This window comes from Acanthopagrus latus, chromosome 4, assembly GCF_904848185.1.
Source record: "Acanthopagrus latus isolate v.2019 chromosome 4, fAcaLat1.1, whole genome shotgun sequence".
In the NCBI taxonomy this organism is placed as follows: Eukaryota; Metazoa; Chordata; class Actinopteri; order Spariformes; family Sparidae; genus Acanthopagrus; species Acanthopagrus latus.
The window spans coordinates 28,197,622-28,216,279 of NC_051042.1; the positions used below are offsets into that span (position 1 = coordinate 28,197,622).

At 42.6% G+C, this 18,658-nt stretch overlaps 1 protein-coding gene across 8 annotated transcripts in view; it reads left to right on the forward strand.

The window, feature by feature from the left end:
• Nucleotides 1-18,658, forward strand: part of LOC119017775 (FERM domain-containing protein 5-like) — a 69,823-nt gene that overhangs the window by 45,983 nt on the left and 5,182 nt on the right. For 6 of the 8 annotated variants that reach the window (XM_037094797.1, XM_037094795.1, XM_037094798.1 and 3 more), the window contains 12 exons: nucleotides 4,154-4,258; nucleotides 5,383-5,425; nucleotides 5,547-5,625; nucleotides 8,994-9,091; nucleotides 10,832-10,955; nucleotides 14,163-14,250; nucleotides 14,378-14,466; nucleotides 15,755-15,818; nucleotides 16,119-16,210; nucleotides 16,302-16,376; nucleotides 16,494-16,562; nucleotides 16,750-16,856. In XM_037094797.1, coding sequence (XP_036950692.1) covers nucleotides 5,419-5,425; nucleotides 5,547-5,625; nucleotides 8,994-9,091; nucleotides 10,832-10,955; nucleotides 14,163-14,250; nucleotides 14,378-14,466; nucleotides 15,755-15,818; nucleotides 16,119-16,210; nucleotides 16,302-16,376; nucleotides 16,494-16,562; nucleotides 16,750-16,856 — 892 coding nt within the window. In that variant the 5' untranslated portion in view covers nucleotides 4,154-4,258; nucleotides 5,383-5,418. Of the gene's footprint in view, nucleotides 1-2,906; nucleotides 3,013-4,153; nucleotides 4,259-5,382; nucleotides 5,426-5,546; nucleotides 5,626-8,578; nucleotides 8,667-8,993; nucleotides 9,092-10,831; nucleotides 10,956-14,162; nucleotides 14,251-14,377; nucleotides 14,467-15,754; nucleotides 15,819-16,118; nucleotides 16,211-16,301; nucleotides 16,377-16,493; nucleotides 16,563-16,749; nucleotides 16,857-18,658 lie in introns of those variants that run through there. The other 2 variants (XM_037094801.1, XM_037094800.1) reach the window with 2 other exon arrangements.

Here is an 18,658-nt window from a genome sequence, read left to right on the forward strand (position 1 = left end):
GACCATTTAGAATCTGGTGTAACATCTGATAAACCCTTTGTAGAGACTCTCTCTTCAGCGTGCTGCTGCTATAAAAAGCGCTCCAGCAGGACATTCTTACTGAGGAGTTAAGAATAATTCATGAATGGCTTCTTCCGCTAATACATTTTGTTCTTTTTCAGTTATTTGCTGAAGTGTTACGCTGAGATTAATCATCCTGCCTCTCCGTTGTTGTTTCATAACTACTAACTCGGACATGGATCATCACTAATTTCTCTCTGTCTCACAAACACACACACTCACACACACTCACACACACACACTTAGGCATGACATACACAAACACACCGGTACACACATAGAAGGACACAAGCAAGTAACAGCAAGATTAATTGGGATGGCTTTTTTTTTGGCCACCGCTGTAGTTTACACCACAGTGCGCAGCAGATGGAGGGAGTGGGAGGTACACGCTCTGAAAATGTTGTGGTTCTTGAGGTTTCACAGGTGTACCACAGACATTTATAACAGAGTAAGAGGGACTGAGGCTCCTTGTGTGTGTGCATATGTGTGAGACTGCGCATGATGTGTGTGGGTTTCTATTTTTGCTGCCGGGCCAGTCAGCAGGCCTGTCTGGGTGAGTCAGGGCGTGTGTGGTGACAGTGACATACAGACACACTGACAGAGGAGATGGAGGGTCAGCCCCACGCATCCTGGGAAAGGTCTGGCAAGTGCATCGCTTGACACAAGCGGACCTGAAAGGGTGATACGGGGTTGCGCTTTGTTGTGTGTATTAATATGTGAACAATAAAACACCACACAACTGACATTTATGATTAACGAATTGCATCTCCTGATGCACCTCATGCATATACTTCCTTAAAGCTTTGGTGGTGGCTACTGTAATGTAATATATTGCCTCTCACTCTTCAGATGACGGATGTATAATGAAAACTGGACACCGTGTTGGAAAGGGCATTGCTCATTCCCATTAAAAGAGCTGCTCAATGGCGCGTGAAGCCAAAAAAGCTTGACATCCGGGTATAATATTACCCAAATGTTCCGGCTTCCACATTGCGCGGCCCATAGAACATGTGCACTAGAGACTTCTACAAGCCAACAGGCTGACTTCAGCTTTATCCCTCGGCTAACCTCAACAGGGATAAAATGATATAATAATGCAGCACTTTCTAAACATAGTCAGACTGATTTAAATAAAGTTCTGATAGTGAAACAAATATTTTCTCCCCCATTATACAGCCACCTCTTGCACAACTGTAAGCCCATTAGCTCGTGGGAAGACGAATTGTTTGGCACATCTGCCGTCACGTGATGTTGTAATTAGACGGTTTGACCACTTTGTCCAGTTAGCTTCAAAGCCTGGCGCTCTTCCTCTGGACTCGCTTTCACATCCTTGGCAGGTTTTTACAGACATATGTTGTGCATCCTGGAGAATTATAATCATAATCTGCTTCAGAAAACCAACAGACATCACAGGCAAAAAGGAGACATGTGGTCGTGCATCTATTGCTGGCTAACTAACATCAGGCTTCAGGTCCATTGGTTATTTTGGACAAACTGAGTCAGTTGAACGAGTGTGGATGAACATCTGAACATTTACATGAATTTAACTTGCTGTTGATGTTAACTGTTAGCGTGCTAACGACGGAGCCACTGACCATGTCTGTGAGACCAGAGACTCCCCGAGAGTCAGACAGAATTGTTAATTTGTGCAGACTAATGGCAATTCACAACAAGCTACAGGCCAATCCAACAGCCACATATTGCCTTTCAAGGGCCATGCTGCCAGTTTGATTAATTGTTTTACTTCGATGTGTCTTTAAGGGAACTTTGAGGGAATGGACAAATTATTCTTGATAACATTTGATCAATTGTTGTTTATGCACACTAGTGACAACCAGTTTGGTAATAAGAATGCAAGAGGTGCATATTTATCATCATTTCATTTACTGATTTTCATTTTGAAATTTGAACTTCTTTACATCACGGCTCATTTGTCATGCATGACAGTAAATGCAGCTTGGCTCTGTCAGGAGCACAATCCAAAGAGTAGCTATACCTCTCACCTCAGTGTGCCCTGACAGGGTTGAGTCACATGCCACCTCAGGGGTATTTGTTGTGCCCGCTGATCTGATATTGAGTGAAACAGAAGTGTGAACAGGCATCATCACATTGTCTTAAATAATGTGTCTCGTCAGGGATTGTATCTGAACATTGTTCGTACATGGACCAGTCCTTCGGTGCACCTATTCCCCCGTCCTCTGGGTTTAATTGCTGAGCTGTGGCATGCTGTGTTGGGTCAGATTAATCAGTGTCAACTGGCCTTTCTTCCTCCCTCAGTCTCTCTCTCCTCTGTTTTCTCCCTCTCCGTCTGGTTTTGTCTTTCTTGTCTCTTTTCCACCTTCCGTTCTCATGTGTCTGCCTTTGAGTTTCTCTGACTGTGCATTTTTGAGTGGTGTATGTGAATGCAGTGTGTCTTCCCAAAGGGAACTGTAGGATATTTTATATGTCCTTCACCTCAGACGGAAGAAAGTCTATAGCTTATGTCTACAGTGTGCATGGTACTGTTAAATTTACACCAGATAGATACATTCACTATACAGACATGTAAGTCTCCTTGGTGTCAACCTGACCGTGAATTCACCTCTTCCATTGCTTGTGCAGGATTACGCCACTGCCGCTTTGAAGTTTAGTATTCATTTAAGTATCTCTAAACCAACAGCATGTTAGCTCCAAAAGTCAAAAGGTTGAGAAATATTATTTGCTTTCTTGCTGAGTGTTGGATGAGAAGAATGATCCAACACTCATATATTTTCGGTAGATTAAAGGCTACAGACAGTTAGCTCATCTCAGAAAGAAGACTGGATAAAGGCGGGAAATGGCTGCCGAGGCTCTCATCCAAGAAACGCACAGACTAAAGGTGCAATTTGTAAGAATTTGACAGCACAATGTGAAGGAGCAACAAGTTTTGACTTGACGACGTCTACAGATCGTGTTGCAGCGATATCTCCTGAGGTTAGCATGCTAACTAGTTAGTTAGAACTTGCTAACTTGAAGGTTGTCATTTTAACCACCTCTACCTGTGCTTCCAGTTATGTTGTGTTAATGATGTTTTCTGGAGTTTATCATTATAAATCATCTGCTGATTCATATGCACGGCTTGCTTTGCAGCCTGTTTGACACAGTTTTTGGCTTTTATGACTCATCGTTGTGCAAACTGAGTCATACTCACCTCTGAGGGGGCTATAGCATTTATGTCCAGTAGCTTAATTTAAAAGTTGAATTTTTAGCCGCAGACTAAGCCCCAATTACTGGCTCATGTTTTCTGATGCATTCAGTGGCAGCCTTGTTGCCACATACCTTATTGTTGCAGTTAAATCTAAATAAAGATTTCATTAAAACAGGTTCGTAATGAGTCTTTTGGGGCAGGTGCAGCTTTATGCGAGCGCCCTGCTTATTATGAATTTAACAGCCACTGCCAGGACAGCTGGCTGCTTCCCTCAGTGTTACACTTAATCAAGACAATACATTCAGATTTGTTTTGGGGAAACAATTTAGCTCATCTTCTTTGTATTTTAATAACCTAAAAATTGTGTAGTGGAAAGTGTATCTCCAGGTTCTTCCATGACACATTAGGGGATATGTTTTTGTACTGCATTGCATGTGAAGGGCTCTTCCCTTCATCGTTCCAGCCCGCCTCTTCCTTTCCCCGCACCTCGTCTCAGTGCGTTTCCAGGTCGGTTTCTTTTTTCTGCCGCAGAAATTTCTCAAAGATTTCACAGGTGGCTGCTGCCTCGATATGAATATTTGATAACCCTCATATAGCTCCCTCGAGGGCCCTGAAATATTAAAACTCTTTCTGGTGGCCGTTTGGACTCTAAAAAAATGAGAGGCGAAAAGTGTCATTTCGTTGTGCCACTATCAACACTTTTCATTTCATAATGTGTGATGTTGTTTGCTGCTCCGCCTGGACAGAGTGTAGACTCTCCATCAGAGCGTTTATGTATGCGCCACTGATCTGCTGGGGGTTCATTAACTAAGTCAGTGAATATGCAAATATTGGAGTTGGAGAGGATTTTTTTTTTCTCCTTCCTTCACACTTGAACGTCCCTCAATAGCACATATATACATTTCCCCTTATTTTTTTCTCTTTCAGCGCGATGCCAAGGGACAGTACCTGTTTGACCTTATCTGCCACCATCTCAACCTGCTGGAGAAAGACTACTTTGGCATTAGATATGTTGACCCAGACAAGCAGAGGGTGAGTATTTGATTTTTTTTTTTTTTTTAATAATAACCCCACCTAGATTTCAGTTGGATTTAGTTCAAGTGAATCCAGTGGTGTTGCTGTGTTTCACCGTGACTCATGATTTGGTCTCTTTTTCTTCTCTTCTCTCCTTTCCATCATTCAGTTTTCCCTGAATTTCAATTATTTGTGAATCCACATTAGTAAATTGTCCACTTCAGTTAAAAACCAGTTCACACAAACTACATAACTGATGTCGAAATAGCTGATAATTTGTGCCCCTGAGTTCACAGAGCAAATCTCTTATCCCGTAAAAGTTGTAAAACAGCTCCATGCTTAATAAGCCAGACTCGATTTTGACCGTGATAACGCTATTCAAATGTAAATCTTCAAAGATCCAACGAAAACCCTGTGAAGCTGATGCAAGAATAAGAAACCATCCATCTCATCTTTTTCAAAAGAAGGAAGCTTCGTAGCTGCTCTGTACATCGTCAGTCTTTACCATCTTCACGCTGTTAGATTCTGTAGATGGGATTTACAGTTATGTCTCGAATACCTTTAAAAGTTTTGTTCAGGACAGGTAGGTATGCCCGAAGGTCAATGATACAGGCTGTCAAAAGGCTGAACCCCTTTGATTGAGATGAATATCAATCAAAGAAATTAACTCATTCCTTGGTGAAATTTTAGGGCTTTGACTTGATCACCTTTCACATATCATTTAAAGAAAATGTGAGCACAGGCGTTGCGTAAAAAAAAAAAAGAAGAAGAAGAAGAAGAAGCAATAATTAAAAGCTCGCAGCATCATTGTGTTTCACACTTCCTGAGTTGTGAGTGCCTCGTTATTGTCGGCATGTCATCATCTCACTGATTAGACTCAGTATCACTCCATGATGCTTAGCACGCTGGCAGAAAACGGCACGCTCCTGATTATCTCCTGAACAACTTACTCCCATCTCCTTCTCTGCATGCTGGACTGTGTTAGAGAGGGTCTGAACACACAGAAAACAAGCAGATAGGAGTAATTCTTACGTGCCTTCCAGCTATAGAGTACTTCTGCTGAGCAGTCCGACCGCAGAGCGACAGTTCAGCGGCTAAAGACTCCAAAGTGCACGTTTCATTTGTCTCTCTCTCCCTTTCAGCATTGGTTGGAGTTTACAAAGTCAATTGCCAAGCAAATGAAATGTGAGTATTTCAGTTAATGTCCCTTACTAAATGGCTAAACTACAAAGAAGAAGAAAAACACGCAAATCCTGCCAGTCACAGTAGGAACAGTAGATGTTAAACGTGCTCCTCTCCTCCTCAGCCCAGCCGCCATTCACCATGTGTTTGCGTGTCAAGTTTTATCCACCTGACCCTGCCGCCCTGAAAGAGGAAATCACCAGGTAAGAGACGTCTAACTCCACACTTTCAACTTCATTGTAACCTGGGGCTTACATTACCCACAATGCAATTTGAGCATCAACAGTTTGGTCACAGATTCAGGTGTGTTATGCTAACGTGGGCCTTGAGCGTCAAGCATCAATTAGAGATTAGGTCGAGTAAACTCATTTCTTTCTGACTCCAAACACACATTTTTATTTATTTATTTTTTTTCATTACCAAGCTTGAAGTCTGCAGACACAACCTGCCACTGACTCGAGCTGGATCACTTCAGGCAGTTAACAGAGTTCTGCAGTTCGATCTGGAGCCACAAAAGGCTGATACAGCTCTATTCACACATGTAGTGGTCCTCGCCTTCATTAAAAGGGCTTGCTTTGTGTGAATGAATCACTCTCAGGTGCATTTTGAAGGCCTGGAGGGCTCTCGTATACTCCTGCATGGGTCATAACAAGTACTGGTTTTTGTTTGTTTTTTTTTATCACTAAAACAGAAGAGGAAATGATCTCACGTTGCATGATTTCATGATGCAAATTTGGCGAACACCAATATTTCCGCAGTTAACGGTTTTCTGCATCAAACAGGTAACAACAAACTTTAACACAGACGAACAGAATATCCTAATAAACCCTTCTATTATTGTTTTTCCTCTGTTGTTGTAGCTCCAGGGATTTATATCATCCTCCTATTGGTTTATTTGACCGCTCACTGGTGGTATTAAAAATAATGTCTATTTTGAAACAGAAATCCAACTCAGATGACTCATTTGCTACCTTCTTATACTCAATAAGGGACAATAACATCAAACAGTAAAACATTTTGAAGGTCATAAAAACAAAAAATGCTGACAGAGAATAAAATCAGAATAGAATAAAAATCTCCACAGCTTTCGGAAACTGTTTTTATTGAACCAAGGGGACACCTCTGTCTTCTGACTTACTCTTAACTTCCTTGAAACATTCTCATACTTTGCTTTTTATTTCATGTCCAACTGGCCAACTTTTGCATCATTGAAAAATTAGGACAGGTTTTGCAGCTTAGTTTTGAATTGAGGACTGATAAGCCGTTCTCTACATCACCTACGTCTTCAGGCTTCAGTCCTCACTTCACTGAGTAAAAAAAAAATGGGAAATTAAATAGTTTTGCAATAGTTCTTCATGATGAAGCTGAGAGAATTGTGTTCAGCTTCTTTATGACTGAGTGTGTGCATCTCGAGTACAATATTTAAAATCTTAATGAGTCTTTTGAAAAAGGCACGCGGTGGCGCAGGCACAGAAGAAACCCCACAGAGTGCAGGAGTAATTGAGTATTCTCCTTTTTATATCAGCTGCAGTGTCATGAAGCTCCTCGCCACTGCTGTGGTGTGTGCGGCGTCCTTGACAGCTGAACAAACTGCAGCGAGGAGTGAGCCGGAGAGCCGGGCGAGTGCACGGATCCCTGTAAATCACATCACTCGACTGGTTGCCATGCAGTGAAATCTCTTATTGGCAATCCAGCTCTCCTTCTTGATGGAGCAGAGCGCCGGCGAGGGAGCGCTCCTGCATCCGCCGCCATCTGCTCTGACTGGAAGCTTACACAAATATACACAGTGGATAAGCAGCAGCATGAAATGTAACAGCAATCTGCATAGATAGCATATTATTTTCTTTATATATAATTAAAGGATTTGTAACTTGCATTAAATTTACAGTACAGACATCAGTTAATATCATTAGATCACAGGAGCATCCTGTTGTGTGGAGAAAAAAAAAGCTCATTTTCCATCACATCTCGACCCTGACATCCCTCATAGCAATGCTTAGTGCTGCTATACTATTTATTGCTCTGCTGCTCGGAGAGGAGAAGACTCACGGCCATTTGAAACGAATGCTGGGCGAGAAAATTGACACATGATTGATCTGTGGATGTTTGTGGATGAGACCAGAAGATCGAGTCGCTCCTCAGTGGGCTTGAGCGAGAACCGGTAGTCATATTTTAAATCCACGGCACTTCTCAGAAAGATTATGCTTTGGTTCAAATTCCTGTCTCAGTGGCCGGCTGCATGTCCCATGTCTAATAATCCAGTGGAAAACTTTGGATTGCCAATCATGCATTCAGTTTTTTTTTTCTCTATATTGTAATCATAGATTAATAATGAATGGGTTGCAAAAGGGCCCAGGGGTGATGAAGTTGTCATTAGCTTGATTTCTTTTACATTTCACCATGTAGAGATCGCAGGCACTATAGCTTATCTGTAATAACCACAAACATGCCGTCAACACAGCAACCCTGGCTAATAGAGTGCCGAAGTCCTGCCCCTTTCCGGTCGACACCAGGGGACATTGTTTTAGAAAACTTTAGTTTTAAGTAGTAAAAAGATTTTTTTACCCCACTTGAATTGTGCCATGAATAAAATACCATCAAGTTTTGTGTTAAACCGCTCAGTGAACTACGACTACCACCAACATTAACATGGCCGCCAAAACACAAAAGATGAAAATCCCAAAAAATCTGCTTATATTCACAACTGCCGTTATGTGAAAGTGTAGTTCATCAGTTTAATGAGCTGCTGATGTACAGGAGCAGCTCTGCAGTGTTTTGAGTCGCTGGTTTTTGTGACTGTTCAACAAAGACGACATCACTGCTGTTGGCTGTGTAGTTTTTATGATTTTTACAGTCATATATTTCATTAGTTTTAAGACAAAATGAGACTTTCTCAAGATGAAAAAATGCCTTTTTTTATTTGACAAACAAAATTTGTGTGATTCATATCAATGATTTGTGTTTCTCCATTCACTGCAATACAAAGTTTTTCTGAAAGAACGTCCCGCGGAGAAAACCAGAAGAGGCGTGACTTTGGCTCTCTATAGGCTTCGCTCGTGACTTTGGCATCATATTTTTAGCCGTGCTAGCCCGGGACGACAATGTCAGTCCGCCCGAGTTCCCAAAGGATCAAGTGTACTAACATCGGGCATGCCCTGACTTTTAGTTCTCACTTATCCTCTGAAATATCTCAACGTCCTCCAGATGGAATGGGAAGATCTTTGGTACACAGATATGCCAGCAAGTCAGTAGTTTATTTTGTCCAAGACTTTGGTTTGTGACTTAATACTACACCACAGGTTAGCTGTAGGTTGAGCAACAGGAAAACAAACACATGTAGTAGCACACACTTATACATTAACACAACATACACGTCTTCATAGTCAGCCTCAGTCCCTAATTTTACTTGAGTATTTTAAAATGTCTTTCTCTAACAATCTCTTCAGCCTCGGGGGACATCTCACCTCTACACTGTAAATATTGACCACGTGTGTTGCCAAGAACGGGAACGCTGATATTGATCCTGTCTAAATAATGACCCGAGTCAGTTTCTCTGTGTTCCACTCCACAGATATCTCGTCTTCCTGCAGGTAAAGAGGGATCTCTACCACGGTCGCCTCCTGTGCAAGACTTCAGATGCTGCTCTGTTGGCTGCCTACATATTACAAGGTACGGCCAAATAGGGCGGCGGGGTCGTCATTTATACATTAAATTGGCACCATCACCCCGCACCACAACTGGAGATAAGTGACTGTGTTTTCTCAGACAGCGCTGTTTCCACCACCTATGAATGTATATGATATCCATAATGTATGTGACCTTCTGTAGGCTCTTTATAATTTCCATATGACCTTCGACTTGCTCATGAACACTTGCCAGCTGCGTTCCATGTTTGTGTTTGTGCGCTCACATCACACTGTATGTACTTTACTTTTCCGTGTGGGTGTGTGGACATGTGCGAGCCGAGCATGCTCAGAGGTTGAAGCTAATACTGCTCTCATGTTTGTCAGAATGTAATGTAATTTTTTTTTTTTTTTAATCATGCAGTTCAGACACCTTAAACAAAAAAGCATTTACAAACAAGCAGCAGTTAAAGAATATCAGTCTGACAGTTCTGACAAAAAACAAACAAAAAAACTGTATTTTGGAAGATGCCAGGTTTTCATTTGACAGGCTGCTTCAGGTGTCAAGCTTATCAACATGCTGAGATGTTGAATGCATGGAGGAACAGTTTCCTTGTCACACACTGTGCCAAGCAGCTCCCCTGCCAGTCTCTCCTCAGCCAGTCCCTGAATGTAAATGTTTCTTGGGTGTCTCCGTTTGGCCCTTAACACCTCGAGACAGTGCGTCAATATATTGGAGGGCATCGGTGGATACTAGCTTGCTTATTATGCTTCTCTATGCAGGGTTATATCTATCCACTTATCCACCACCACACAATCATTTGGTGAAAATTTCAGCACTGTGTCTTTGAAGGTATTATAGATTATATATTTTAGTATTATAAATCAGTGGCTGCATGTGTCCTCCTTTGCTGTAAAGGATTTCATCACCAGGTGTCTCTGGCTTATAAGCACTGTCACCGACTGCATGTCAGAAAATGTGAATCCATAATATCCTTATAAGCTGGGGATGTTTCTCGATGGCTGAAATTAATTTTTCAACAGCAATGTCTGCCTGAGCAGCAGCGTGCTCCCCGGAGAGCAGGCGAGTAGCCAAACTCTCTATACGTTCCTCCGCTGTCTGCAAGCTGATGTCAGTGGCTAGTAAACGAAAGGCTGTTAAAGATGACAACAGTGATTGCAGACATACTACGCAGATGACTAATGCAGATGCTTTTTGGTCCGTACACATATTTGATGGAAGTGTAGAAAATATAAGTCTGCATTCCTTCAGATTTTACACGTTTCATCCAACACGGTCTCCATCAGCTGGTATTTCAGTTTAGCTCCTGGACTATTCAGTATTCAGTGTGCACATCACCTTGACTTCTTGGTCTTTGCTTTGTGTATTCTGCAAATTTTTGTTTTTTTGTTTTTTTTTCTTTTCGGTGTCTTTATACCGAAGCCTTGACCATCATGCACCACAGCACAGACTCTGTTTTAATCAGCACAGCCGCATACAAAGAAGTATCGAAATGCCCTTGGTACAACATAAGACATTATCTATTAAATCCGAAAATAAAAAGGGGAGAGAGTAGTTTTTCATATTAAGAGGTGTTATTTGAATAAGATATGACTCATGAGTCATGATACCTTTTACTCAGCGTATGAATCATCAATCATGAATCATCACATTTCTTTCCTTCATACCTGCAGCCTGTGACGCCTGTGCTGTTTTGAATGGTAATGACATTAAGCAGACTTAAAGAATTCTTCCTCTTCTTCTTCCTTTTCTCCTGTTTTCCAGCTGAAATCGGCGACTACGACCCCGGGAAACACCCCGAGGGCTACAGCTCCAAGTTCCAGTTCTTCCCCAAGCACTCAGAGAAGCTGGAGCGGAGGATCGCCGATATCCACAAGACTGAGCTAATGTAAGGTGACACCTGTCCATGTCCCTGTGTACCTGTGTTTCTCCTTCACCGCCACAGTACGTGCGGCCATTGCAGACACACATCTAACTGTCGGTCCCACATACTGAATCATGCATCTGAAACTCGTCGGTCAGTCATGGGGAAACTGAAAGGAACGGCTGCTGTGATGGGTCTAGGTCTCTGTGCGGCAGCTGTGCTTTAAGATATTGCAGCAGGAACACTTGAGGGGACATTTTAACTCACATTATGGGTTGAGTTGTATTCTTAACTTTCCAATAAAAATGAGATGGAGAGCCTTGAATCAGAAGCAGTGATAAAGAGAAGCACACTTTATACTGAGTTAAGATCAAATGATTTGCAAAGACTTCCACCACTGAGATGTTTTTTTTTAACTCAGTCCAACCAGAAGAGGATATCTCACATTCAGAACACATCTCCAAGTATATAATCCGATATGAAGATATGCACAGCTCCAGGTTTGAAATTTCAGAGCTACTTAATGTGCTGACTTCTCACTTCTGCTGATTTGATTCGTGTGTGGTTTCTTTGACTCCCCAACTCTGCAAAACAAAGCACTGAAATGCTCATGTACTCCCTCCAGTTCGTCAGTTTTTGGAGCGGTCTGCCTCTGGCAAACAATGGCCTGAGGCCAGTGCGCAGAAAGCCATTTATGGTCTGGTGCATGTTTCTTTGTTCCCCTCTGTGGTGCAGGCAGTTCAAGAGTCCCGGCAGAGTTCACACAACTTGTTTCATTTTCACACATTTTCTCGAGAGTCTGTTTCTGAATCCTTTTCCAAGTTTGTTCTCACTGTGATTACTTTGGTTGTTCAGGGAAAACGGGGTCTGCTGGGATGATGCATGTTCCATGTTTTGGCAGTAAAAGGTCGGGTGTGATGGTGGGCGTGGTGGTGGTGGTGTGTGTTATTCTCCATCCCACATACAGATAGTAGCAACCAGTGTGAAGGAAAGGTCTGAGTGGGAGGACGTCACTGACTTCCCAGGCTTAAAGGAGACCTATTATGATTTTATACCCTTTCCTTCAGTGTTTTATATGTAATTGTGCATAAAAGTCTATACCAGTGTAATCTCCTCTCTCCTACAGAAAGCACTGATACTGAAATGCCTCGTCAGTAGTCCCACCTTTAATTCTGTGACTTTGTGACATCACCATGTCACACATTTGGATAATTTATGCCTAGCAGCTAGTTTGGCATGCAAGAATTGCTTTTGCACAGCTGCTCTGTTGTTGTCAGTGTTGTGGCATGGCTCAGGCATGTGTGAGCTGACCAATCAGAGCAGACTGGGTAATCGGGAAGGTGGGGCCTTAAAGAGACAGGAGCTTAAACAGAGCATGTCCAACAATGCCACGGTCATGTGCCCAATCCCACTGTCGTCGCTCAGGACTCACAGACTTTGAAGCGTGTTCCCTTCTAAGTCCTTTTTCTATTTCTGCAGACCTTTCATGAGGGACTTACTCACAGTTCATAGAACTGTGACGTTAAACAAGAAAAGTAAAAATACCTTTTGCCTACTTTGTAATGCAAGAGCCTGTAAGACGTTTAAGTTAGACAGTCTGTCCCTGAAGTGCCTTTGCCATGAAAGGAAAGTGAAATGTCACACATTACTGTCCCATTCCTGTTCATACCATTCTGGGTCCTTGCAGTCTCTTACATTCAAACATTTAACCAGGTGATGCCAATTAAGTCGGTGAGGATTCAGTGTTTGAGGCTTTAGGGAAGACATCACGATCGGGCCAGCAGCCATGTGTCACAGCAGGTAGTGAAAGCCAACAGAAACCTCCAACCTTGTTATCCTGCTGCTCCTCCTCCAGCTGATGACTTCATGGTTGATGGGGTTTGGGCACAGCAGCCAATATGCGACAGGAGGTTGGCAGGACTTTTTTTTAATTGGCCGAACCTTTGTATGCAATTTGCAGTGCACCGATCAACCTTGCTGTAAAGTTTTACCTGAGCTCGTAGATTAATCGACCCTGTTTGTTTGTACGACCTCCTGTCGGTTTTATCAGTAAAGCCCAAAATCACACATCACATTGCCTAAGGGGGCTTCTCTCTCTATCTCACACACACACACACAGATATCTATATGCAGGACATAGACAACCCAGGTGGAGACAGGCCTTGGTTAGAGATCCTACACTGCCCTCTATTGCTTATTTCCACCTGGCAGCAGTTTTGAACAAACACATGCATCTCATCATCAGCACAGGAAAAAAAGCTGAGCCTGAAATTATTTTAGGGGTGGGGTGGGGTGGGGGGGAATCACAAAACTGGCAGAATTAAAACACTGTCTGGTGGTTGGCAGGGAAACATTTGGTCCTACTCGCATAAATTTAGGGTTATGTCCAACAGAGAGTCATTTGCGAGGCAGCACTCGAGGACTCTGGATGTGACAAAGGGATCATGGAAGGAGATCAGGGTCCTCCACGACACCAGAGTGGAGGCAAAGGGCTACAGTAAATTCTCTACTCAAGTCAGAGCCTGTTTTGTTTAACACTAATTTGACTCAAGCACTCAAGTTTTGGTTTGCTGTGTGAGTCCCAGAAACAGCAGGCCCAATTTTTTTATCCTTTATTTCTTTTGATCGCCTCGCAAGCTTACAACAGCTGCGCCGCTCTAGTCCTTGACTGGGGACAAGAAGGATCAGCCAGATATCTGAAAAATCAGCCAGTCCCAGCTTTGATCTGTGAAACAATAACTGTTTCTGATCATGAGAAGAAAACCTGCTCATTTTTTTTATTGGCAGCTAAACACTCTCTACTGGTGAAGCTCTACGGGCTGAAGTTTTTTAGCTATAATAAAAATGCGTCATGACATTTTTAGGTTACCTAAATGAGCACTGATGCGCTCAGTAAGCTGATGGTCTCAGGCTTTTTCGTCTGAAGGTCCAATCATTATTCATTTCACACAGTTACACCTAAATCATCTCTGCGGGTCACTCAGCATTTTATTGACTAAAACAGGACAGATGGGCTGTATTTACAAACTGTATTAAATCTTTTGGACGTTCCACTCAACAAGCCATATGCTTTGTGCTTGTTAAGTCAAGGGCACAAAGTCCAAAATCCTGATTTCCCTCTTAAACTCTTTCAGTTCCAGGATATCTGAGTACAAACTTTATAAATGACGTCCTCTAAGTTGACAGATGGTCGTGACAGAAGCCATTTAACTGACTTGTTTGTCCTTTCAGAGGTCAGAGTCCTGAAACGTCAGAGCTCAACTTCCTCCAGAAGGCTCAGATGCTGGAGACGTACGGAGTGGACCCTCACCCGTGCAAGGTGATCTTTACAAAAACAGATATTCTGTCAGTTTATGCTTTGTGTGTGTTTGTTGAGTGATCTTTGCCGATAGGAAATTTGACTCCACAGTAAGAATAAACATGGGTTTCGTTCGTGTGCCTCTCAGGATGTGTCTGGCAACCCAGCTTTTCTGGCGTTTACTCCTTTTGGATTCACTGTGCTGCAAGGGAACAGGAGGGTCCATTTCCTCAAATGGTGAGAGCCGATGAGCAGCTAGAACTCTGACATGATGCTAAATAACAACCATGTTTGAATTAGAGGTCACAGCATGTGAACGTGACTTTGTTATTTGTGTAGAAAAAGGAAATGCAAAAAGACTTCATATTGAAACTACCAAGCGACCCATCTGCAAAAACATTTTGACTGGTAATTAGACAGAGAAAACGTTCATGAAACACATCCTCCCTTAATTAACAGTTTGTACAAGTAAAGTGGCAGCAAACGCAACACGCTGTTGAAGGTGCCAGGGAGGATAAAACAAATGAAAACAAACCGATTAGTCCAAATGGGAAAACCATTGTGTGTTTCTTTGTCTTCTAGATTTAGATTCTTGATAATACAGCGATCCAATGCAATAAAACATGACACCTGATCAGGTGTTAAAGTACTTTCATTATCAGGCTTTGTAGGACAATAACAGAGGACATACTGTTTGCATGCAATTGAAACTGTCAAATAATTCTTAGACAATGAATTTGTCTTGAGATAATTCATTAGATATGAGCCATATGGTTCAATCCACCAGGAGCAGCAGTTTCTGTGATGTCTTAAGAAAATGTCCGGATCAACACATACATTCAGAACTCCTTCAGATGTGATCATCTGAGCTGCTGGGTCCAATTTAATGTATGTTTACTGTCCAAGCAGCCCAGAGTCGTATTCGCTTGGTAGGCAAATCTCACTGGAAATGATGGGCTGTCATCTGTGGACGGCGTCATGGTTATAATAACATCTGTGCTACGGTATTGTGTATTAGGAACAACTTGTTAATTTATCTGCACATGCAGTGAAATATGACGCAACAAGAAACAAAAAGAAACCAGTGATCCGTACAAGAGGACATTAATAACCTTTTGAGGACAGCTGAGTCAACCAGCTGTGAAGCTGCACACTCAGAAGCTTTCAGAGTCTGAGGTTTTTTGTTTTTTTGTTTTTTTTTTAGGTTTTTTGTTGTACAGTTCTGTCGTTTCGTTTCTTGCAGCTTATTCTTATTTTCTTCTGTAACTGGAATCAATGTGTCTAGACTTTTTCAACACAGAAATGAAACACTGCCGGCCTTATTAATCTGCCTCTGGCCACAATTAATATTTTACCACCTCTATCCATCTCTGTCTCCGTCTATCTGCCTTCATCTCTCTCTTTTTTCTGTTATGTGTTCATCTCTCTCACGCTTCTTTCCCGCTCTGTCTTCTGTCTGTATGTCTCATCCTTTCCCTCTCTGTCTGTCCGTCCTTTGTTTTGTCTCTCTGTGTCTCAAACTCAGGGACGAGGTGACCAAACTCAAGTTCGAAGCAAAGACATTCCATATATATGCAAATCAGAAGGAGGTATGTGTATACATTATTCAAACGCTGCCTTTTTCTAGCCGCCGGAGCTCAGGAAGTTAAATGAGGGGTGGCCTTGTTTTATGCATGGAGACACTACCAATGTAATCTATCCTTGACAGTGAAGTAAGCTGGAAATGATTGGGCAGAAATGTGTATTAGCAGAGAAAAGAGCAAAGTAAAGCCGGAGTCATAGAGCCCTACTGCCAAGTTTATAGCTGAAACCCAGAGCAAATGTCATGATGAGAATGTCAGAATCACATAATGTGTGTCTGAGTTACTGCGCTGGACTGTACGCTACAGGATAAGAAGATCATACTGACATACTTTGCACCTACACCTGAGGCCTGTAAGCATCTGTGGAAGTGTGGAGTGGAGAATCAGGCCTTCTACAAGTGAGTCACAAGACCTGAAACACAGAACTGCACAAAGGACATAACATTACGTCAGTGTTAATGGCCGTTTCCTCTTCCGTCTTACTCGCAGGTTGGAGAAGTCGAGTCAAGTCCGCACTGTGTCCAGTAGTAATCTCTTCTTCAAGGGTAGTCGCTTTAGATACAGGTCTGTAATGATCTATAGTGGAAAAACAAAAAACACAAAAAACACAATTATATGAGTAGTGCTGACATTTAAAATACATTTCATATAACAGATTTTTTTTTTGTTTTGTTTTCTTAGTGGAAAAGTTGCAAAAGAGGTGATGGAACAAAGTGCCAAAATTAAGAGAGACCCCCCAGAGATACACAGGTCAGAGGTCTTATCAAGTGTTATTACTAAAATGATCTGAAACTATGATTAATTCATTTTATTAAAGTATGTCATATGGGTGTGTGTGTTTGTGTGTGTGTGTGTGTGTGTGTGTGTTTGTGTGTGTGTGTGTGTGTGTGTGTGTGTGTGTGTGTGTGTGTGTGTGTGTGTGTGTGTGTGTGTCCAGGGCTGGCATGGTGCCAAGCAGGAGCTGTCCATCCATCACACACGGCCCTCGTTTGACCAGTGTGCCCAGGACCCGACGGAGAGCCGTGCACATCTCCATCATGGAGGGTAAAACACACTAAATACCGAAATACTGTAAATCAAGCCGGTGTGAGTTCTCTGACAACATCTGGGATGAACAACTCTCTTCAGGTCTCCTCATCAAGTTTCTGAGACCATTTGTTTTCATGACATGCCCCCTGGTCAGATGGACTTCAGTACGCCTGTGTCCATCATACCGGTCACTAAGTAACATTTGATCAAATATACAAAAGTAAATATTTAATTAATATTTATTTAATTGTCAATGGATAGACACAAGTTAAAGAATTGACATTTTCATCATGTATCCAGTATTTTGAGCTAACTATTTTAACTAGCCTATTTATCAATTACTTATCAGTAACACATTTATCCATTTGACCTACTTCAAGCTAAGTGTTTTCACCATGAATCTTTCTTTTAGCAAATCATTTCAAACTTTTATCTGGTAAGCAACTTTTAGCTAACTTGTTTGACCATTAATCCAGCTAACTACGCTAACCCCTTATCGATTACTTTTAGCTAACTTCTTCAAACATTTATCCAAATTTCAAGTTAACTAGTTTTAACATTTGCCCAGCTGACTATCTCTACTCTTTTAAATTACTATTAAAACCACTTATCCAGCATTAGACTAACTATTTTAACCCTCTACTCGACACCTAGCCTACGGTGTGCATGAATCAATGAGAGGATTTTTTTCTTTACTTTGTTTTTCAAAGAGCTAATCCTAAAGCTTCAACTTTGCAACTGCATTTGTGGCAGGGTGTTGGAATCACTCACCTTTTTCATACTCTCACGCAATTTCAACACACCCACTCAAAGGAGCCTTTCCTGTACGAAAAAAACCCCCCCCCTGACAAATCCCCCCGGTGAGTGCTCCAGTCAGCCAGAGGCCGCGGACATGATTGTGACATAAGAACGTCCTCCTGACAGTTTATAAAGGGCACTTACTGTCCACTCTGTCCTCCAGCAGGCTATTAACCTTTTACCAATTCTGTCACTGTGAGTAAGTTTGCTCTCAGTTGACCAGTCTGGCTAAACTAAATAAACTCATCATAGTGTGCTCCAACAGAAAAACAAGTCTTTTGTCAAACCAGCCCACCCCCCACTTGTCATTGAAATGGAGATCAGGCTTTGACATTGCACCCCGCTGTCGCAACACTGAAACAAACCCCCTGTGTTTTGTCCTGGTGCTCTGTCTGCGCTGGTATTTCCACTGGTAATAATATCACAGCCTGAAAATAGCTCCTGCTGTCAGCGGCCATGCCGTGTGTGTCACTGCAGACAGCAGGGAGGGACGAGGTGAACTGTGGCACAAGTGGACCACATTCCTGGGCCTTGTCTTTCACTCTCTGGCTGTCTTTCCATTTATCTACCACTGTCAGCCTGCCTGCCAGCATGTGGGGAGCTCGCTGCAGAGAAGAGAGGGCTGTTTAGTGAGCAAGGCGCAGTCGGAGACAAAGGCGGACAGCAGGAAGATAGAAAAAGGAGAGGCTGCTTCCAGAAAGACAACGACAAGGAAGAAGTAGTGCAGCACAAGTCTTTTGGAACATAGTTTTCGGCTTCGACGGTTGTTATTTGCTCTCCTTGAACCATGGTGAAGTGTCTGATCCGGATCAAGACCAAGGTGAACGTTCACCTGCGCATGATCAATCACTGCTACCGAGATGTGAAGGTTCGCGTGCTGTCTTTGGGACCCAGGCTCATGGGCAAAGCTCTGGGGATCCTGCCGCTCTTCCCCGCCCTCCCTGAGGGTTCTTCCAGCTCAGACTCTGCTCCAGGGTCGGGACAGAGCTCCAGGACTCCCTCCAGGCTAGCTGTCCCAC